Source organism: Pseudorca crassidens, chromosome 9 (genome assembly GCF_039906515.1).
Source record: "Pseudorca crassidens isolate mPseCra1 chromosome 9, mPseCra1.hap1, whole genome shotgun sequence".
NCBI classification, from domain to species: domain Eukaryota; kingdom Metazoa; phylum Chordata; class Mammalia; order Artiodactyla; family Delphinidae; genus Pseudorca; species Pseudorca crassidens.
The window spans coordinates 47,705,105-47,728,634 of record NC_090304.1 but is presented as its reverse complement, the minus strand read 5'-3'; the positions used below and the strand labels follow the sequence as shown (position 1 = coordinate 47,728,634).

Sequence of the window (23,530 nt, the reverse complement as noted above, 5' to 3'; positions counted from 1 at the left end):
ATCTTGTATCATTCCCTGAATTAACCTTCTTGTTCTGCTTGGGAAATAAGAATGGAGGCCAACAGGTGGTGGATAGAAAGTCATCCATTTCACACACAAAGGAGAATGGGTTCCTTTTTTATCCGCATGCATCCCACACAGACACACCCTGTGCCACAAAGTAGATCCCTATTAGCCCTTGATGATAATCTTGGTTTTAACTATAGTTGGCTCAGAACTGACAATTCTGTCTTTAAATTTACCAGTTCAAGCAAATCAAGCAATGGTAGGTAGAATCCCTTTGTAATTCAGTACTATATCCAAATAGCAGGAATGCTGTCTTGTAAATCTGTTTCCAGAGGAGTAAATTTCAGTCAATTGACTGATCATCATTTGAGACAAATGCATTAGCCAGGACTTTTGGTTGCAAGTAACAGAAACTCGGTTTGAACCAGTGTAGGCCAAGAGGGGACCAACAGGAAGGGCAGGGATGTATCATTGCCTTTGGACAGCATGAACCAGGGGTGAGAATGCCACCAGTCAGTCTCTCTCTCTTGGCTTTCATTTGTGTTTCCATGTGTGTTGGCTTCATAGCTTACTCCTGCTGCAAACCAACTTCCTCCACCTGGAAGAAGACATGTCCACTGACAACTTTGAACCTTGTAGCACAACTACTACCATTTTCTGTTCCCAAGTTTAAAAATGCAGGGAAAGATTCCAGCCATCTAAGCTTTGCATCAGGAGGTTGGAAGGGGTGAGAATATCTCTAAGGAGCTGGCAGCCCTCACTCGTGCCACATAGTTATAGCAAAGGTAATGACCCCAGCCTGTTCCTTTCTCTTAGCAAGAGAGCGAGAGGGAAATTGACTAGTCTGGGGTTTTTGCAGCTAATGATAAGGGTTTTGCCTGTGTGTCGGGGAGGGGGGGAACCTTAAATATCCTCTGATAATCACGTCCCTGATAAAAATGCAATGTCCCTCAAGATATGGAAAATCTATTTTATTTCTTGAGCCTGCTAGCATTCAGCTTGTGGTGCATGAGGAACTTAACCGAGAGTAAACTCCTTATTCACTGACCCGTGGAAGAGGTGGAGGCAGGACTCAGATTAGTCTAGTGTCTTTGTGTAGCCCCAAATGCCCTTTATATAGAGACTCTGTCCATACTGGAATCTTGGTGGTCAGTCCTGTGCTTCCTGGACCCACACGGTCCTTTCTCCATCCTCCCACTTCTCTCCTAATCACTGAGTCTGATTAACTGTCATGGTCAACTCCATGACCCCCAACCGAGGATCAGCCTGCACAGCTGCTACATCATCCTGAAGCCTCTCTCTTCCATTTAGAGATGGCTTAGAAGATAGCGCCACTGTAGGCTGTTGATAGCTGGAGCTGTATATTAGGCCTGCCCAGTCTCAGCATCAACAGTATTTTGGGTCTTCTAGAAAGAGGGCCACAGTCTGTAAGAGTCAAGGTGCTGTGTTGTCTCTGTTCCAGGGGACTCTCAGCAACGTCACCCCCAAGGCCTGGGGAAGACCTTTTTTTTTTTTAATTGCAGTATAGTTGATTTATAATGTTGTGTTAGTTTCTGTTGTATAGTGAAGTGATTCAGTTATATAGATATAGACACATATTCTTCTTCAGATTCTTTTCCATTATAGGTTATTACAAGATGTTGAACATAGTTCCCTGTGCTATACAGTAGGACCTTGTTGTTTATCTATTTTATATACTGTACTGTGTATATGTTAATACCCAACTTCTTTTTTTTTAAATTTATTATTTTTGGCTGCTTTGGGTCTTCGTTGCTGCACGCGGGCTTTCTCTAGTTGCGGCGAGCGGGGGCTACTCTTTGTTGCCGTGTGCAAGCTTCTCATTGCGGTGGCTTCTCTTGTTGCGGAGCACAGGCTCTAGGCGCATGGGCTTCATTAGTTGTGGCATGTGGGCTCAGTAGTTGTGGCGCACGGGCTTTGTTGCTCCACAACATGTGGGATCTTCCCGGACCAGGGCTCGAACCCGTGTCCCCTGCATTGGCAGGCAGATTCTTAACCACCGCACCACCAGGGAAGTCCCCCAACTTCTAATTTATCCCTCCCCCATACCCCCTTTCCCCTTCGGTAACCATAAGTTTGTTTTCTATGTCTGTGAGTCTGTTTCTGTTTTGTGAATAAGTTCGTTTTTATCATATTTTAGATCCACATGTAAGTGACATCATATGATATTTGTCTTTCTCTGTCTGACTTCACTTAGTATAATAATCTCTAGGTCTATCCGTGTTGCTGCAAATGGCATTATTTCATTCTTTTTTTTAATGGCCGAGTAATATACCATTGTATATATACACCACATCTTCTTTATCTATGGACATTTAGGTTGTTTCCATGTCTTGGCTATTGTAAATAGTGCTTCTATGAACATTGGTGTGCGTGTATATTTTTGAATCAGAGTTTTCTCTGGATATATGCCCAGGAGTGGGATTGCTGGATCATGTGGTAACTCTATTTTTAGTTTTTTGTGTTTTTTTTAAAGAAAGGTATTTTAAATTTATTTTTATTCTTATTTATTTTTGGCTGCGTTGGGTCTTCGTTGCTGCGTGCAGGCTTTCTCTAGTTGCTGCGAGCAGGGCCTACTCTTCGTTGCAGTGCACGGGCTTCTCGTTGCGGTGGCTTCTCTTTGTTGCAGAGCATGGGCTCTAGGCACACGGGCTTCAGTAGTTGCAGCATGTGGGCTTCAGTAGTTGTGGCTCGCAGGCTCAGTAGTTGTGGCACACGGACTTAGTTGCTCCACGGTATGTGGGATCTTCCCAGACCAGGGCTTGAACCCGTGTCCCCTGCATTGGCAGGCAGATTCTTAACCACTGCGCCACCAGGGAAGTCCCTATTTTTAATTTGTTAAGGAACCTCCATACTGTTTTCCATAGTGGCTGTAGCAATTTATATTCCCACCAACAGTATAGGTGGGTTCCTTTTTCTCCACAGCCTCTCTAGCATTTATTATTTGTGGACTTTTGCAGATGGTCATTCTGACCAGTGTGAGATGGTACCTCATTGTAGTTTTGATTTGCATTTCTCTAATAGTTATCTTGAGCATCTGGGGAAGACCTTGATGTGACGTTTCTGAGCTGTGTGTTATATTTGCCTCCAAGAGATCTGGGTTTTAGAAGATGGATTCCTTTATTCAAGACTTTGTCCAGCCTCTTGAGGGTAAAATTTTGATAGAAGCAAAGGGGGTTTAACTTCAGTAGTCTTGGCTAAAGTTTCTGAGTTATTGACAATATACACACACAAAGAACTCCCCGTGCTGATTTAGTTCTGTGATATAAGAGAGAGGGAGTATGTTTCCCTGTGGCGTTCTTCAATTAGCGCTGCAAGAGGACGTGGAAATGTCGATCTGTAGTTGCCATTTCACCTCCATAGGGTACGCAGATCCCTGGCCTTCACAGTATCTCTTGGTCCCACGCAATGTTATATCAGGTAACTAACGTGAATTATAGTTTCAGGCATAGCTTTGACGATGGCAAGTTTGGATGAGAAGATTCATTTTTCCCTCTGTCACATTTGTAGAAATAACCATCGAAACAGAAGAGAAAAATTTGATCAAATGTATGCATATCACACCTTAGTACATCAGAAGTCCACTGTACAGGTCTAGCCTAGGGGCTTAACATCATTAGTTGAGTAAAAATGACCTCTTTTTAATTTATATTTATCAATGGGTTGAGCATCCTTAACAGGGTAGAACAGTATAGAACTCTCCTTTAGATCACTTGCCATCCCAGAGCGGGGAGGAATCGAAACTTAGCACGTAGCATCCTTCGGAATTCGGTGTGACTTTCTCCTCCTCGGTGGAAGGCTGGCATGGTTCTCTCCATCTGACTTTATGCATGGAGAGCTGGGCAACTGCTCTATCACCAAGTTACCTAATAGAGAATACGGACAAGACTTTTCAGAGACTCCCAAACCTGGAATCACTCAGGGACCCAGTTGATGATCTCAGTATTGATCCCAGACTTCTACTACAATTCCACTGTTAGAATTAAGGAAGCAGGTGTAGCCTGTGAGAAAGCAAGCTCTTCTGAAAGTCAGGCAAAACAGCTATGTCCCGACTCTGTCTTTTTAAACATGTTTATCAATCATTTTCATAACCTTCTGGCCTTTTATGCCCTGATGATACAACCATTTTATAATCCAAGAATGATGCCCAAAAGTGACTGAACCTGTTGCCCAATTACTGGAATAAGGAGTATGCGTTTATTCACTCAAAACTCAAATCCTCACCTTTGGCTAATAAATGTTGGCATTCAACAAGATGTTCTTCTTGGCCCTGTTCTCAGTTGCTTTCCAGGTTCTTCAAGCAGAGGTGTGTTTTATCCTGGTCTGTGCCCAGCTAAGGCTTGAGTGCAGTTTTCTTGAGAGCTGTCCATCTTCTGTAGAATGTGAAAACACAGGACTCTGAACCTCACCAAAAGCAAGGGATAACGATGCGGCAGACTTCTTTCTGGGACATTGTTTCCATCTCACTTTTGTTTAATACCTTTCAAAAGCTTGCTAGAGAACAGCAGTGATTTTGGCCAACTGTATGAGAGGAAGATGCCCTGCTCGTCTACAATGGTGATTTGGCTCAAGGGAGGCACTTTTCTGCCACATGCAGCACTGCCACATGGGCCAGTGTGACTGCTGGGGAAGGATGTGCCCCTCAAGTCTGTTAGGGGAGGAAAAAAGCACCAAGAACTGTTCTAGCTACTCAAACGGTGCTTCTAGATTTTAAAATATATTTTAATTAAGTAAATTTTTTTTTTTTTTTTTTTTTTTGCGGTACGCGGGCCTCTCACTGCTGTGGCCTCTCCCATTGCGGAGCACAGGCTCCGGACACGCAGGCTCAGCGGCCATGGCTCACGGGCCCAGCCACTCCGCGGCATGTGGGATCCTCTCGGACCGGGGCACGAACCCACGTCCCCTGCATCGGCAGGTGGACTCTCAACCACTGCGCCACCAGGGAAGCACAAACATATTTTTATAAGAAGCTCAAATATTATAGTTAAAGCCCCTCTTGACCAAACCTCCCACTCCCAACTTTTCGTAGCCCAGAAGCTTCCCCAAAAGAGAGCACTGTTGAGGGTTGTTCTGTAGCCTTCCAGACACTGGATCTGTTTACCTTCATAGATACATCAGTACTTGCGGAGCTGGATGGTACTGTTCTCTAGTATCACACCGCGTGATCCTCTGCATCTTGCTGCTTTCACTATCCAATATGTCTTGTATTTCTATGATGGTTCATAAAAATCCGCCTCATGTTAAAATGCTACAAATTGTCCATAATATGGGTGAGCCACAGTTTATCCACTCCTCTATTAATGGATGTTTAGGTTCAGACAGCATTTTTACACTTTATTTTAAGTGAACTTTCATACAATCACAATGTATAAAACAAAATTTATGCTGATCTGTTCCTCAGGCTGTAACAGAGAGCCTACTGGTTTCGTACATGGTAACTTGGGCAAATAATCCATTTGTGCCTTGTTCGTATACTTTGTGTCTCAGTTCCTTTAAGTGTAAAATTAGAATAAAAATAGTACCTATCTAGCAGAGTTGTGGGAAGGATTGAATGAATTAATATACGTAAAGTGCTCTCGACAGCGCTTGGCACATGGTGAGCGCTGCCTAAGTGCCCACTTTGTGTCTAGAGCACGGTACTTGGATCACATTGTATTGGTCTCCATAGAATTGCTTTGGTTTTTGGCCCACGTTATCCACTAACCTTTGACCTATTTTGAGAACATCACAGGAAAGCAGTGAGTTCTGCTGGGCTCTGTTTACTGTGAGGATATCATCCCGAATGTTGTTTATCCCCCTACACGAAGTCTCTCTGTGGAAACAAGGGATGGTTCTCCCTTCCTTAGGAAGAGCTGTGCTTCTCCTAGGCAGTTAGCTTGACTTTGTCATACTGATCTGTGCATCTTTTAACTCAGCTGTGCTTCCCTTTTTCCATTGGCTGCTAGAGTAGATTCAGTTTTTATTTTAATCTACTTCTAGCATGTGTTATAGACTCTATGGCACGTAAGTTAACTGAACTTACGATATCAACTTCCTTCCTTCCTCTTTTTTTTTTTTGGTCAACTAGCTGCCTCTCTGGGTGATTGCGTGGGTAGGTCTTTTATCGTACGAACACACTGCCCTCCATTTGACTGAGGCCCAGGTGGTGCGGTAGCTGGCCGGAGTCTTGTGGAAGGAGCCTTCCCTTCGCCTCCTGCTGGAGAAGTACCAGCTGCCAGTGGTGGGTGGCCCTGTGCATGTGCTGACTTTGGCACTGGCGCTGGATCCACACAGCTTCACTTGGGTGCCTGGGTCCTTTCTGTTCTCAGTCTCTCTCCTCTGAAAGTCACCATCATGTGAGTTCTTGGACAGAGAAGCAATTGACCTGCTGCTTAAGAGCTATTTCCTTTCTTTTCTTGTTAGGCTCTGAGAAATGTAGGTTCTAATTATATCTTTGGATACTAGTCAGTGTTTGACCGTGTGATGACTGGAATATTAATTGATGGAACAATAATAAACCACCATCAACACAAAGAAGCCATTAGTGATTGCTAAGCCCCTTTGTTTATGGTATGAAAGAGCTTCCCTAACACTGAACAAGATGCAGACTGGAGAGGGGCTAGACGAAAAGGCAGGGGAATGGCAGGGGTGCCCTGTCCGTCTGGCCTGTGCCTGGCACAGCTGCCCTGGGAAGTGGCCCCTGGGCTCACCCTCCCGCTGCACCTTCGACAGACAGCCAGTGCTTCCCTCACAGGTGACACTCCACGGCTTGAACGCAGATTTCTTGCTCCCTGTTTCTTTTTGGAACCAGGCCTGGCTCTGCCACCTGCCCTCACCTAGGCAGTGCACTGGGGAAGGGATGGGACGAGGGAAGGCAGGAGGTATCTTTTCCTAATGGGGCAGGTGGGGTGTGGTTGGAAAGCCCATTCTGAAGGTTGGAATGTGGCGAAATGGGCTCGGGAGAAGGGGAACACCTCTGGGCCCTTCTCTGTGCCTGGTCTCCTCTCTGGCATTCTCCTTTTACAATCGTGACTTTCCTTTGGGATATAGGATACCCGCCTTACGAACATTGGAGCATTGACTCCTCTGGACCAGCCCAGGTGTCAAGGAGTGTCATTTCCCCGTTTAGCAATAAGATCTGCTTTTTCAGACCGCTGAGCCCCTGGATGGCCTACTGTGCGCCTCTGGTTCGGGCCCTTAAATTCCTCGTGGAAGAAGGGTGTATTCGTAGCACTGGGCCAGTTCAGTTCCATTAGCAGCTACCTCCCTCCTCCCTGCCTACAGCCAGGGCAGACACACCCAGGAAGTGACTGCAGCTCCTGTCTCTAGCTCAGGGCATTTTATAAGCTTTGCCTCTCAACTGCCATCTCAAATCTCCCTTTCCTCTGTTTTCCATGGTTTCCGACTACTTGGTATTTCCTGTGTTTTCCCTCTGCTTGGCCCTTGAGATCCCTCTGGCTGTCATTTGGGTTCTTCTCAAGGCGTTTCATCTTAGCTTATTCCTCTCAGCTCTAACACTGCAGCAACTCCACGTGCCACCCTGGCTGCCAGAGCCCTTATTGAGGGGTGCGATCGGCCACTTCTGAAAGGGATGTGCGAGTAGATGAAGGGCCTTCCGTTTGGCATCCCTCATCCTCCAGGCTCCCTGCGATGTTCAGGATGGGCCTCTACGCCGTGAGGTGTGCCTCGGCTCTGGAGAACTTTGGCGTGAGAGTCAGGAGACAAGATCTGTGCTAGGAGTTGTTCCCATATAGTTCCTCAGTGCATGGTACCAGCTCCCTGGTCTCAAAGAGTAGACCCTTATTGCTACTGGTGCTTCTGGCCGGCTGTGCCTCCAGCTAAACCAGACCCAACACGCCCCGTCACGCCAAGCACCGCCGGGTCTGGAGTTCCACCAAGGCCTTTCTAGCCAAAGGTGAGGTCACCCAGGGGGTGGTTTTTGCCACCTTTTATGGCATGCCTATCAGTGGCATCTGATCTGGTCCTCCTTGTAGTAGTTTTGAAATCCTCTGGTTTCCTGTTTAGGTGGGTGGTTTTGCATAGATAATGAGCGAAACTGACCTCACCAATTGCATACTTCATTTGGAAGTTGGTAAGATGTTTTTCCAGCCTTTTAAGTGTGTGTTTTTTTCCTCTTCCCTTTAGTCCCAGGTAAATCACCACAGTGCTGCTAGTAATGAAACGTACCAGGAACGCTTAGCACGTCTAGAAGGAGATAAGGAGTCCCTCATATTACAGGTGGGTCCTTTTTGGTGGGAACCAGCTTATTCTGTTACCTCCAGCTCTGTAGCTGCCTTAAGTAGGAGGGAAGTCCAAAGGGTTTTCTCTGTTGGATGTTTCCTGCTCCCAAAGTGTATGTTTTTCAGAAGACTTTTCCTGAAACAAAGGAGAAAGTAACTGGGGGCACAGTTTAACTCAGGCCTTGGCTTTTGGGGGGCTGTGAATGGATTCATTTATTTATCACGGACTACAAGAGTATCTGCATCTATACACTGGAAGCTCTGTGGCCAGGCTGATTAATGGGGCCCTGTCTTCCAGAAGTCTTGCAAAGGAGATGTGTCCTCATGTCACTAATACAGCAAAGCCTCTTAAAAAGCCCCAGGGTGGATGCTAACAGGATCAGGCCCAGTTCATCCGGAGCTGGATCGAGACTGATCACTTTGGGGCCAACCCCCCTGGAGCTGTTAACATGGGTTAATAAGCCTTTGATGACTCTCTTACTTTGAAGAAAGGAACTCCAAAACTTGTCAAAGACGTAGTTTCAGGTCTGAAAACTTGCATTGCATTCTGAAAAGTTGATCTTTCTCGCGGGATGCTTTTTGCTGAGGTAGGAGCCCTTTGCTGTGTTAGTTCTCAAACACATGAACCAAGCCTCAAGGTCTGGTATGCCTCAGACACTGTGATTGACAATTTAGAGAATAATAAGACTAATGTCCTAATCCCAGCTCCTTAAAAAGCTTGAAGGGTGGTGATTAAGACTGGTAAGTGGGATGGAAGTGAGGGGGCAGGGAGGGTTCTGGGATCCTCCCTAGACTATGGGCCTTAGCTTAGAGCACTAGAGTTAAGAGGCTGCAGTATGTTTGGCTTTTTTCCTTCTGTTTTACCTTATTTCTTTTATTCATTTCACTTCATTTTATGAATGTAGGTATAATATCTGATTATTTTAGAAACTTTGGAAAGTCAAAAAGGATTTAGCATGTTAGGCCTTTCTTCCAGTCCTTTTCTTTTTTTCTGTCCTGCCCCTATTTTAAAAAATTAAGCTCAGACCAAATATACAATTACACAATTTTGTATCCTAGGTTTTTTTTTTTTCTTCACTTCATTGATTTGTTCATTAAAAACTATTTGCATGCCCACAACTCAGTGGATACTGGTTTTAGGTGCTGGGGTTGTAGCAGTGAAGAAAATAGACTAAGTCCCTGTTCTCAAGCTTCCATTCGTGTGTGTGTGTGTGTGTGTGCGCGCACGCGCGCACGTACATGTATGATAAACCAATTCACAAAATGTTTCCAGTGATGATAAATGCTATGGAAAAAAATAAAGCAGGATAGGACTGTGTGGTCAGGGAAGACCTCCCCGATAGGAGGAGACTTAAGGAGCTGGGGAGGGAGCCCCATAGAGACTGGGAGAAGCACGTGCCAGGCAGAGGAGGTGGCTGGTCCAGCGAGCACCTTGAGGTAGGCATGTGCTTGGCGTGTGGGAAGAACAGGAAGGGGCTGTGTGGTTGGAGCTGGTGACCCTGAGAAGCCTGGGAACTGCCTACTGAGAGGTAGCAGGGGCCAGGTTATATAGCACGTTACAGTGCAGACACTTTGCGGGATGTGTAATTGGAACCTCCATCCCAATGACACAACTGATGGAAGAGCGTCCAGTTTAGAATTTTGCCACAAACAGTATCAAGCTACAGACGAATGAACCCGGAACCTTCATGGCTGAAATGAGACATTTCTATTTAGAGGGTTACAATTTAATAAAGAATTCCTGTGTGATAATCTCTCTGATATTGTAAAAATTCTGGATTCTTGAATAATCCTTAATGATTCTAGCACAACTGGAGAGCTGCTTATCAGTAAAGTCAGAAGTGGATCCTAATGGTTTCTGTCCCTCCAGGAGCTTGTGGACAGACTCTCAGAGCTGCTCTTACGTGCTCACTGCTGTCTCTAGAGGCTCCACGGAGCAGGTTAGACAGATCCTCAGAGTGGGGGGGCCACTTACTTGATTAATTCACAAGACAGCTCAGCCAGACCGAATTCATTGGAGCCCTTGGCCCAGAATGTTCTCCTGGGTTTACTTGTGGAAGAACAAGGGAAATCACACAGGGCAAAATACTGTTTTCAGGATTAAACAATAAATAAAACCAAAATCTTGTATTTCTTCATTAGAATGTGACTTCTTAACGCAAGGATTTTCATCTTTTTCTTTTTCCCCCACTTCTGTATCCCCTCGGTTTTTAAAATTATGCCTAGCATGTGGTAGGGGCTCAGAAAATATTTTTTCTTGAATAAAGGTCACATTTAGAACCTTTATACATTTTCTCCCAATTTTCTACACCTCTACATTCATAACCTAGACTGAGTATTCACGTTCATAAGGACCCCATAACCCGGTGTATCTCGAGTCTTAAGAGCAGCTGGGCTATGAGCTATAGAATGCCGGAGACCACGTTATTCGTCTGGGGTCTGGGTACCTATTCCGCTGGGTATCGCCAGCCCATGGCCCCAAGGCGTGGTGCAGACTCTCTAAGTGTTAATCATCCCAGTAAGATTAACCATGACACATCCCCAACAGAAACTCTGGAACCCAGGCAGCAAAGGCCACCCCTGGCATCCTACTCTTTTGAGATTAGAGTTAGTAGTTGAAAAGGCCAGGACGGCTGATGATGTTAGGCAGCGAGGATAAGACGCCCATTTTTGGATTATAATTGAAATGTTAGCACACCATGCATCAGCTCCAGGAGTATGTTTCAATAATTCATTAATCACTTAGGAACATAAAAATGGAAAGCTTAAAGCAGCCATGTTCATTAAGATTAGTGCCTCTGTAAAAGGGAGCTTTATAATTCATAACTTTATTTAAGCGTGCATAAGTGAATTCACATTAACTCATGCTCCAGCTATCATTCCTTTATAGACTGAGAAATAATTTATGATCATCTATATGTAAATGGTGGTGAGTCAACCTTTGGTTAGAAACCAAAAGGCTATAAAGGATCTCAGTTTACCAGTCCTTGATTTCTTTATTTTGGGGGGGAGGTCACTCATGCTTTCTTCCTCTTCCTGCTCTGAGGCACCTTTTAATAATAATTATTTAATAGTAATACGGAAAAGGATTAATAATAATAAGGCAAAGGCTGTTTGCTGATAGAGGCTTTGAAAATCTTCTCAGTCTGTATTTAGGGTATAATTTAAATGATTTATCGTAAATGGATTTTTATTTGCTAACAATTCCAAGAGATAGTCTCGATGTTCTTCAGAAAGACGACTGTTTTCCTGCCACTGTATGTGCAGCGTGGCTTGTGTATATTTATGACTTAGTCATGTTTTGGCCTGTGAAGCACAAAAACCTTCCTGCAGCCAAGTTTTGTCAGTGCTAATACATGCCCTTTACGTCCCACATTCCTTAATTGCTTCAGAACCCTCGCCTGATAGGTGAGCTGTCCTCACACCCTGATGAGAGGGGTAAGGTCATTGGCTACTCTGCACAGAAGTTTGGATCGCGCTTCCACATGAGGTGGCAGGAGCCCTGGCGAGCCAGCTGAGTTATTCCTTGAGGCCGGGCTGCCCAAGGGAGCTCTGTGAGAGGCACAAGGAGCCAGAGGCTGCTCTCGTGGCTGCTGGGTGTTTTTCTCCTGAGTCTGTCAAGAGCAGGAAATGTGACCAACCTGGTCCAGGTGGTGGCTGGGACTTCCTGGCCAGGTGAGAAAACAACCGGGGTTCCCTTCATCCAGGACACTTCCCCCACTTACCACCCACCAAAAACAGCAGCCACTTTTCTCCCATCAAGAATCAGTGGCGTGGCTTCACGGCTCCCCTCCAGCGGGGAGCCGGTCCCAGCCTCCACCCTTGCTTTATTTCCTGGGACAGGTGAGCGTCCTCACAGACCAAGTGGAAGCCCAAGGAGAGAAGATTCGGGACCTGGAAGTGTGTCTGGAAGGACACCAGGTGAAACTCAATGCTGCTGAAGAGATGCTTCAACAGGTAAGGGTGGGTGGGACCCAGGGCCTTGGGTCCTGCAGCCGCTCACGTGGGCAAGCCCCTTTCTGGGTCCACGTTACAGAGCTCACTGCTTCCATTCCCGTCCTGCCTGGAGGGGAGGGTTGGCTGCTTAGCCTGTGGTGTTTACACAGCAGGTGAAACCGGAGGGGGGGAGGGCAGGGAAGGGCTGGCCTGGGAGGAATAACTTGTTGGGCTGGTTTGACAGATTCCCAGGGCACTTTCTCCTGGCCTGGTTCAGTGCAGAGCTCTCTGCTGGCCATGTCCCCCTCATCTTATCACACCAACCACACTGGACACACTTAACTGGCTAACTCCTCATAACCAAGTAACCCACGGTTCGGGCATGGCACTGTTGTCGCCTTTGCCCTGTAAGTGGCATCTGGGGTTTTCGAAAGTCGATTAACTTATTTTGTGCCTCTTTCCTTCCCTCACTCTTTCCCCTCTCACTCTGTGTGGCTTTCTTTGATAAAATTGATCACATATTACATAAAATTTTAATATAATTTAATACATATTAAAATGAAAAAAATTAGCTGCTCTTCTACCATTCAGAAACATCTCTTAAATGTCTTCTTGTTTCTCTTTGGGCCTTTTTGTTATAGGTACATATAATATACAAAACGCTATTTGCACCAGAGATATGATTTAGTCCTCAGCTTTTCTATGCTTAACGTCATAGAGTGAGTTTTTTTCCCACTTTTAAATTTTGCTGTATCATTGTCTTTACTATCACTTAGACCTTTTTTACTTTTTTTTTTTAGCAAGAGTATTATAATTGAACTGACTCTTCTGGAACAGTCTGACCCCACTGTAAATAACGAGCTGCAATTTTTAGGAAGTGGTGTTGAATTTTTATCAAGTCTTTTCAGAATCTGTTGAGATGCTAATTAGAAATTTTATTTTATGAACTCTAGTCATATATCTAATCTCCTTAACTTGCATCATTTTTGCACTTCAGTTATTTTGAAAAATAAACCATGACTGAAGTTTATGTGTGTATGCTTTGTAGGTCCTGGCATAGTACTTGGCACATAAAAGGTGCTCACTAATTATTTAAGGAATGAAAGTCCATTTCTTAAAATGAGTGGGTTCAATTAGAAGATTGCTTATAATCTCCCTCCCCCATCCCCCAAGCTCTAACCTTTTTTTTTTTTAATCGCTTTGGTCAGCATAAAATTCAAATTGTTTCTCCATAGCATAGTAATGAACAGAGGCTTTGAATATGACCTTTGGTCTTAGGGGTAAATATCTTAGTTTCTAGGTGCTTCTTAGCTTTGAGTGCATTTGAAGAACTTCTTTTAAAATCAATATTTTTATGCAAATGTCTTTGTAGAAACTAGTTCTGACAGCTTGGAAGCTGTTATTAGTTTATCCTTTCATTGCTGATTAATAAGTTACCACGTTCTTGGCCCCATTTGATTTTCTATTTAAATGGTATGCCGTTTCTCTTGCTTATCGTATTCCCTGGAAATCCGAGTAGCACCAGGAGTGAATCTTTCTTTTTATTTACTCTTAAAAGTTGAATCTTTCTTTTGAAGACCCAGGAAGGAAAATAGCCTGATGGAAAAATCTCAAATGGCACAAAAGCATTTTCACAAGAGTGCATGGGACAACCCACTAGATTATATTTTCAAGACAGCAAAAGATGCGGTTCTGGGGTGGGGACCAGGGAGGAAGATGATGGAGGGGCTGTAAAAAAAAAAAAAAAAAAAAAAAACCTAGAGACCAAGAAAATTTGCATGTGGAAGGGAACATGTCAGAAAAACGGCAGAAGGCTGATGTTTCAGGAAGGCAGTGCCTGGTGAGTAACCACACGATCGGAGGTCAGAAAATGGCCCCATCGTGGTGCCTGAGCTCTCTGAGGTTGTCTTATGCTTCTAAGCATTATCCCATAGACTGGATTTTAGACTTTTAAAAAAGTCTTAAGCTCAACTGCCCCTTATATCCTGTTTATTCTAAATCTTCTTTCTTGTGTGCTGTGGCCGAGGTAGCAGTCGTGTGGTTTGCATGTACCGTAGAGGTGAACGTGTGGGCTTGCTATCTTCTGGAGTGCAGTAGCTCTTATTTGCTACCTCTGGGGTTGAAAGATCTTCCTGAACTTAACCAAGTTATTTTTATGCCCATAACTTTGACTGTATTCTCTCAGCCTTTCAAGGGTAAAATGAAAGGAGTGTGCAGTACTTTCCTGGAGAATTCTGAGTTCATGTCATAGGCATTTGAGGCTCCGCTCCCACTCATGTGTTCTCTGGGCTTGGTGGTGCCTGAACTGGAGATCATTGGGTTGCCAGCTCTAAACGCCACATTGAATGTTCTGCACATGGTAATGCTTTCCGGAAATCTGCTTGATACTGTTTGAAAAGACGCTTAATTCTTGCATCACAATGCTGATGTGATGCCATCTATATATAGCGTGGAGTACATACGTAAGTGTCCTCTGAACTGGGGATAGGCAGAGACTTGCCTGGTTAGACTGTGATATCCTGGGCCCCAGGGCTCATGGTAGGAGCAAGCATGACTCACGTCCTTAAGGCAGAGAATGGAGGCAAACAATCACCTCTTTCTTTTTTTTTTTTTTTAAATTAATTTACTTTATTTTTGGCTCCATCGGGTCTTTATTTTTGGCTCCGTCGGGTCTTTATTTTTGGCTCCGTCGGGTCTTTGTTGCTATGCACGGGCTTTCTCTAGTTGCGGCGAGTGGGGACTACTCTTGTTGCAGTGAGCGGGCTTCTCATTGCGGAGGGTTCTCTTGCTGCAGAGCATGGGCTCTAGTAGTTGTGGCTCATGGGCTCTAGAGCGCAGGCTCAGTAGTTGTGCACGGGCTTAGCTGCTCCGCGGCATGTGGGATCTTCATGGACCAGGGCTCAAACCCGTGTCCCCTGCCCTGGCAGGAGGACTCCCAACCACTGCGCCACCAGGGAAGTCCACAATTGCCTCTTTCTGCCAGCCCTGAGCCAAGCCTGGCCTCCTGTTAAAGGCCTGAGGAACTCTGAAGGAGATGCTTTCACTGTCACAGCGTGGGGCCTCCTGACTGCCTATTGACACTGCTTCCCGTGGGGAGGCAGCTCGCGCTAGCCCTTACACACTGAAAACATCCTTTCTAAAGGAGCCAGCAATTCTAGCTGACCACCCATGGAGGCCCATTACTGCTTTTCACAAGAAGCTGGAAATCCAGATGTAAAAATTTAAAGATCAGTCTTTCTATTTTAAAAACATTGGCAACTAATTTAAATGAAAAAGAAGTATTGTGTGAACCACACAATATTTATTGTACCTTTAGGCCAAGCTTGGCCCACAGATCCAGTCTGCAACCTCTATTCCAGACTCGCCCCCTTGGCTGGCTAGAAGACCTCTGGGGGGACTTAAGGAAACCCAGACCCAGCCAGTATCGTCCAAACCCTGTGCGTCCATGGGTTCCAAACCCCACTGCGCTGTCTCTCCCGACAGCTGTTCTGAGCAATGTTCCCCACCCGACTCACGAGCCATGGACCCCTCAGCCTGGCTTGGCCTGGTCCCCTGCTAAGTGCTGATCTCTTAGCTCTCATCTGTTTTCTTCTACACATTAACCCATCTGGCCTCTAGAAAGGGAGAGCATGAAGATCCATGGGGTTAGACAGGCAAACCAGGACCAAACAGAATCAGCACAGAGGCAGGGCCACATGAGCCACGCATAGATTATAGACACATTTGAGGGCAAAATATTTCTTGTCTGCAGCCTGTTGCAGGACACAGGGTGGGAACGGGGTAGCTGCAAGCGTCTCTGGGAGCTGCCTGTGGAAACACCTACTCTGATATGGTCTCTGACTCACTGAGCGTATCTAGATTCCCCAGGGAGCCTTCCCCATTAGGAAGAGACATCTACCAGGAAGTGTACAAGTGGGTCTTCAAAGGCCCACAGCCTGAGTCCATTTTCACCTCCTTTTTTTTTTTTTTTTTTTTTTGCGGTATGCGGGCCTCTCACTGTTGTGGCCTCTCCCGTGGCGGAGCACAGGCTCCGGACGCACAGGCTCAGTGGCCATGGCTCACGGGCCCAGCCACTCCGCGGCACGTGGGATCTTCCCGAACTGGGGCACGAACCCATGTCCCCTGCATCGGCAGGCGGACTCTCAACCACTGCGCCACCAGGGAAGCCCTTCATCTCCATTTTAAGCAGGTCAAGGCGTTGCCCAGCTGCATCTTTGAGGGCTGCACACTGAACTATCCGAGCCCAGATCCCAGAATAACACCCCAGGAACACACGTGTGGACCAGCGCCCTCCCCATTGTGATTGGCCTAGACCATGTTGGCAAAAAAATCTATCACAGAGAGAGAGTTCCTTATGCTCTGTGATGTATTTGAAGTCCCTGGTGACTTTTTCTAAAGTGGCCTCCATGGGTTCTCTGGGGTTCTGTCAGTTCCTGCACAACAAGCTCCTCTGCCTCTGATCACTGACCCTTCTCCAGCGGGTGATGATTTCAGGGAGGGAAGCCAATGCTGTTCAGTGGAGAAGAGGCCTTATACAGAGCTGGCAGCCAAATGGAACACTTTCCAGAGGCTGGCCCTTGACAGGTGTGATCAGTGCCAAGAGCAGCAGCCATGTTTAGTGCCAGAAAGAAGACAGGGTAGCGAACCCAAGGGGGGAGGAAGAAAGGATGCAAAGCTCCTTGTGAGGACACAGCCCAGCTTCGGGGAAACATGGAAGGACACCAGGCTCTATCTCAGTCCTCCAACCTGACCCAGAGCCCCAGGTGTCAGGCAACCTCATTGTGTTGGCTGCCTTTTAGGTGAGGTGTGGAGAGTGACAAATTTAGGGGATTTGGAGTCCATGGACGTGACTTTCTGCAGATTCGCCACTTGTGGCTGATCTGGGGAAGTCAGTGAACCTGTGTTCTTATTTATAGAGAACAGAGATGACAGTGTGGACTCTGCACTGCCCACCTCCTAGAGCTGTAGTACAGTTGTTCCGGTTTTGTTAAAGCTGGACTATTGGGCTTCCCTGGTGGCGCAGTGGTTGAGAGTCCGCCTGCCGATGCAGGGCACACGGGTTCGTGCCCCGGTCCGGGAGGATCCCACATGCCGCGGAGCGGCTGGGCCCGTGAGCCATGGCCACTGAGCCTGCGCGTCCGGAGCCTGTGCTCCGAAACGGGAGAGGCCACAACAGTGAGAGGCCTGTGTACTGTAAAAAAAAAAAAAAAAAAAAAAAGAATGTATAAAACTGGACTATCACACAATGGCCAGGGGGTTACGGGACCCAGGACACAGGCCCAGTTCCTGCCCTTGAGTCGAGCGAGGGAACAGTGTGCCCAGGCGTGTGAACTCAGCAAAGCGTCGTCAGCACCCAGCTCATAAATTCCCGGAGAGCACCTTTAGGGAGGTGTTTCTACCTCAGGAAGGATATTAAACAGAACTATGCACCTGACCCTGTGGGAGCACAAATCTGTCCGAGGAGACAGGACACTTGAACGAAGAAAAAGGGGATTTGCCACTTATTCCCTAAAACTCCCCCTGGGAGATTTGTGAGGCAGAGAAAACTGCTTTCCTCAAGTTATCTCACTTGATGTTGGATCTCCAGACCACAGTGTGAGGTAGGTGCTTTACCCTTTTTTTTTTTTTTTTTTTTTTTTAAACAGATAAGGGGACTGAGGTTCAGAGAGACGATTTAGTTAGTGGGGACTGAGACTAGACTCAAACCCAGGTTGACTACAAGCCCCTCTCCCTGAAAGAGGCTTCCCGGCAAGGCCTAGGCCTCTTACTTCAAAGGGCAGAGGGACATACTTTTCCTTTCAAGTCGTTCCATGGCCTGTTCTTTCATTCTGGTTTCAGGTTGCCAGTCTGGCTCCAGTCCCCCGTCATTGGTCAGAAACTCCCTGGGTCAGGTTCCACACTTAAAGTTGGAAGTAATCGCTTCAAGATGTGGCCCTTTAAGGAGAGCAAAGTTGAAAGGCAAATTCTCTTTATCAGCTCCAGTCAGACACTGAGCTTTGGGAAAAGGAAATGATGGTTTGCTCTGAGATGGAGGCTTTTTTTCACCTCCCAGAAAGGAGATGTATTTGTCCTTCTGGAAGAGGTTACTGGTAGTGGTGAAGTGAGGGGGTGAGTGATAATTTTATTCATTGGTTTTCTTCATTACCCAGTTTCATGGTCCTGCCTAGTAAGAAACACAAACCACCGTCCTCCCATACCACTCCGCTCATCCCTTGCCCTCTCTCATTTACACAGGCAGCCTTGAACCAATGAGGAGGGCAGACACTCCTGCTGCTTATGAAACGTCTGGCCCTTATCTCCAGCCCCCTGCCTCCCCATTCCCCCCCGACCCCATTACAGTAGCTCTGTGATTCCAAGAGATCCCAGCAGGATCCCACCCTGCAGGTCTCAGTAGGTGCCAAGCTTCGTGCTCTGGACAAACAGGCTGGACCAGATCACTGCGGTCTTGGGGATGGGAGCTGAGGATCCAAGAATGTTACTCTTAAGGGGTAGACAGAATAAAAGATGCCAGCAGCGAAGACAAAGGAGAAAAAAGAAAGGTCAGGAAAAGGGGACTTCCCAGGTGGTCCAGTGGCTAAGACTCCGTGCTCCCAATGCAGGGGGGCCGGGTTCGATCCCTGGTCGGGGAGCTAGATCCCGTATGCTGCAACTAAAGATCCCACACGCTGCAACTAAGACCCTGTGCAGCCAAAATAAAGACAGAAAGGAAGAGGTCAGGAAAATGGAAAGGGAGGGTAGGCTCGCACTAATGAGGGGAGGCAGGGTGAGTCAGTGGGTTGAGAGCTGAGAGGTGAAAGTTGCCTCGGAAAGTGGGGACGCTGGCCCCAGAGGCAGGGCTGTTTCTGTGCTCTGGGGAAGGCAGAAGCTGGGTTGCAGACATGCAGACGTTTTCCTGAGTAAGCGACAGGAAGATGAGGAAGAAGAGGCAGCAAAGAGAGGGTTATGCTTTTCAGAGCTTGGCTGTGAGGGGGAGAGGGGAGGGAGGAGAAAAAGCTGGCGTTCACGCTCACACCACACTCGGAGTGCGTTTGCCTAGCCTGGGCACTAGGGAGCTGATGGTGGTCCCTGGAGGGGAAGGAAGGTCAAGAGGGAAGGTTCTTTCCAATGTCAGAAATTTGATCATGTTTATAGCCTGAGGGATGGAAGCTGATGGTGAGGGAGAGATTAAATGCCTGTCAGAGCAGATGATTAATGGGCCTACCCCAGAGTAGTGTAGACTTGGTGAGAACTTCCTCAAAGGCAGTACAGAGGGGAGGGAGGGCCCAGGTCCCTGTGAGCAGGCGGCGTTCTGCACTACCGGCTAGAGGGAGAAACAGGACCAGGACTCGGAGAACAAAGCCAAAAGCTACTGGTTAACCAGGGAGTTACCTGAATCTTTATTCAAGCTGCATGAGGATGGCATGGAAGACTGGTCAGCAACAGGAATGTGGGTCAGGTGGAGCAACTCAGCAGCAAACTCTGGAATCTTTGTGTCCTTTAACATGTGCTTTTAATGTGCAACCTGGAAACTTATTGGGTCGGGAACAGTTTTTAAAGACAGAAGAACCTGACAGAGAAGTCGGCTGTGTGCAGTTATGTCAGACTAACCTCGGAAAGGAGGTGCGGGCTTGCCTTCTGTAAGACACGGATTCAGGAGAGAGGAATGAGAGACGATTCTGGGAAACTTTGAAATAGGAAGGATGTAAGTTCAGTGACTGATCAGATGATATCTTCAGTAAATAGGTTATTTAAGGAGAAGAAGGGGATAGGGTGGGGTTTAGGGCTCGAGGAGAATGGAAAAGATCTGGAACAATCTCTGAAAGGAACCAGCCAGAGATGAATATAAGTTTTGCCAGGCAGTGTTGGAAGATCGGCTGTAATTAGATAGCGTAAATTTGTGTGGAAACCAATTGGCATCATTAAGTGACTTACCAGCAATTCTCAGGCTGTGGGGAGTGGAAACATAGAAGTCTTTGAGGTTTGGCATGGAGTGGGTGCTGGTGAAGCGAGTACACTTCAGATCTAGGGGCAAGGATGAGTCAGGAAGAATTTTCTGATGCAGAAATGATACAACTGAAATGATAAGCCTTAAGGTACAGGGTGGGTAAGGAGGCAAATACTACTTAAAGGAAGTTGATAAACTAGGAAAATAGGGAGTTGTTAAGTAACTGGTAGCCACAGAAGAAGAAATTGAAGATGATTTGAGTGACTAAATGGGCCAGTTGAAAAGTCAGAGGATTGTGGCCAGAGGAGAGAATTTCAGAGTTGAAGATTTTAGAAGTGAAGGACACATGTTCCGGATCAAGACGAGGGTCAGGCTGTGGCCATACTACTGAGAAGCTGAACTGAGGTGGAAGCAAAGCCTGTCGGTGTCAAGGTCAAGAAATGTGAAACCAGGGTGAACCCTGAGTGAAAGATTGATTAACAAGGATAATCAATGGAAATGAGGGACTATCTTGGGGTCTGGGTATTTGGGGAAAACGTGACTTAACTGAATGGTGCTGCCTTAGAGGAGGCGGAGGGCAGAGGTAGGAGATCTGGAAGAAGCAGTGTTTAACTGGGAGAAAGGTGTTCTGTAAGTTGGGTTGCTGGAGCAGAACGGCCTCTACTTGAGAGGACTGGGAAGGACGTGTCATGTCATGCAAACGTCAGGGTTCAGTTTCTGCTGGAAGTAGAAAGAGCAGTTTAGAATGTAGGGTATTTAAATCCTATTAAGACAACTAGGATAGAGGTCACAGTACATAATAGTGGCTGGAGGCCTTGCCGGGCCTGGAGATGGGGAAGTGGGGCTGGGCTGGGATAAGGCTGTCAAAGGCTGATTTTGAGTTCAGGGAGTAGGACAGTACTTGTTGATGACAAGGACCAGGGGTGATGATAATGAAAGGGGGAAGCACAGGCTAATAGAATCTAGGAGACAGTAAGGAGAAGTTTTGTTATCAGTGGACTGTGTGCAATTAAGCAGCCCCAGGCTTCTCATTAAAACTTTGGTGTGTCTAATTGAAATGTCCACTTGGAATGTTAGTGTGACCAATCAGAACTCTGGCATGACCAATTGGAATGGCCATTGGAATTTTAATGCAACCAATTAGAATATTATCCTCATTAACTGGAACATTGGTATGACCAATTACAACCTGGCAGTTAAAACAGCCAGAGGGATTCTGGAAATCATGAAAGCAGAGTAGATTCTTAGCTTTCAAGAGAGATGCCTTCTGAGGCATTTTTACATTCCACCGAGGCAGTATCTTGAATGCTGGTCAGTAGACAACTGCATTAAATACCTTTTTAAGAGACTCAGGAGCTCAACAGGGGCTGTACTTTTAACTCTTCTATCCCTAGGTCTTGGCATCTGGTAGTTGAACAAATGATGGAAGTCTCATGGAAGAAGATTTTCTGAGTTCTTAGCACTCCAAAGCAATTGTTATTATCCCATGGACCTTGAGTTCTAGAATCGTCCCTTTTTCCCTTTGCACTGCTGGCTGGGAAGCTCACAAACACATTGTACTCCATCTCCAGCTGTGAATAGAACTTTAGGGTATGAGTTTTATGCCGACAGTCACTCTGGCTTCAACTTCTTTCCTTACCCGCTTTAATTTTTACAGTTTATTTTATTTATTTATTTTTCGGTACGTGGGCCTCTCACTGTTGTGGCCTCTCCCGTTGCGGAGCACAGGCTCCAGACGCGCAGGCTCAGCGGCCATGGCTCACGGGCCCAGCCACTCCGCGGCACGTGGGATCTTCCCAGACCGGGGCACGAACCCGTGTCCCCTACATCGGCAAGCGGACTCGCAACCACTGCGCCACCGGGGAAGCCCTATTTTTTTAACTTGAGTTGTCTATTTTGCAAACTACCTCAAATCATTTCTGGAACAAAACAGCTAAATGAAAGGATGGGAGAGAAAGACACAGAATGAGGTGGTGGAGGCAAAGGGGAAGGTGGGGAAGAGGGAGAAGTATGTTCATAACAAGCAGGCGGCATTAGGAAGGATTATATCTTAAGATACTCAAGACCCAGAAATCCCATCTTCCTCACCCAGGGAAGAACATTTTTGGGCCTTTTATGGCCTGCGTAGCCTTAGCACCAGGACCTAGTAGACAGTATGTGTTCAACAAATTCTTAACAGTTTGAGCAGCTCTTTCCTGGGCTCAGTGAATATTTGTTGATTGGCTTTTTTCAACACTTTTTTTGTTTTGTTTTGTTTTTGCGGTACATGGGCCTCTCACTGTTGTGGCCTCTCCCATTGCGGAGCACAGGCTCCGGATACACAGGCTCAGCGGCCATGGCTCATGGGCCTAGCCGCTCTGCGGCACGTGGGATCCTCCCGGACCGGGGCACGAACCCATGTCCCCTGCATCGGCAGGTGGACTCTCAACCACTGCGCCACCAGGGAAGCCCCAGCATGTATTTTTTTATTTCCCTTGAAATTCTTGGACTTCTTTCTCTGTTTGGGAAACAATGTGATACATTAAACAGAAATGAGTTTTGAAGCCAAACAGACTTTGGTTTTAAAACTAACTCTGCTGTTGATTGGTGTGTGCCCTTGGCCAAGACAGGCTAGTCTCTGGGCCTGTTTCTTCATCTGTAAAATAGGGATAGTAATGTTGACTGCCAAATCCCCGGGAGGGTTTATTGAGAGGATGTATGTAAAGTACCCAACAGTGTCTAGCACAGAGGAGGCACTCAGCGCATCTCTGTCCACCCGCCCCCAGTCCCAACACTGGACATACTTAGCTGGCTAAGTCCTCCTGACCAAGCAGCCCGCAGTTCTGGCATGGCACTGCTGCTGCCTTTGCCCTGTAAGCCAGCTTCAAGTCTGGCTGGCCCAGGAAGAGCTGGGCTCCTCAGCCCAGTACTAAGCTCATTTTGCTGAATTCCTTGGCTTCTGGATGCTCTCCCTCAGGTTAGCAGACGGACAGTTTGTAGCCCACCTTTCTGAGGTACTGATGGCCTTTTGCCCAGGGAGTCATGTTTTCCAAGTTAAAATCTCTGACCCATGCGGTTTGGTTTTATGAGTTGAGGACAGTTCAGAACGTGAAATCATGGCTGTAGGGTCAGATTGTTGAGATGACTGTTCTTGTACTAGGGTTGGGTTGCCCAAGATGATAAGGAAATTTCAGACCATGGCAGGATGCTGTGTCCTTTCCATCAGCTCATTTGGCCGGTTACCCTCCTAGCATCATATCGTGGTCTCCTTGCCAGGACCTGTGTATCCAATGTCTCCAGGTGCCAAGATTTGGGATCTCACACAACATCGCCTTTTGCCGATGGAGAAATGTTACCCCTGGACTTTGGGAAGTGCCCCTGGCTTTTGAGGTCCTTCATAATTCCTAGTAGTGCTGAGCAGGTGTTTCACCTATCACCTTTGTTTTGT

General features: G+C 46.6%; 1 protein-coding gene across 11 annotated transcripts in view; it reads left to right on the top strand.

Annotated features, from left to right (window-relative positions):
* Positions 1 to 23,530, top strand: part of PPFIBP2 (PPFIA binding protein 2) — a 125,971-nt gene that overhangs the window by 41,954 nt on the left and 60,487 nt on the right. For all 11 annotated transcript variants that reach the window (XM_067750045.1, XM_067750047.1, XM_067750049.1 and 8 more), the window contains exons 3-4: positions 8,149 to 8,241; positions 12,087 to 12,200. In XM_067750045.1, the coding sequence (XP_067606146.1) occupies positions 8,149 to 8,241; positions 12,087 to 12,200 (207 nt within the window). The remainder of the gene's footprint in view (positions 1 to 8,148; positions 8,242 to 12,086; positions 12,201 to 23,530) is intronic.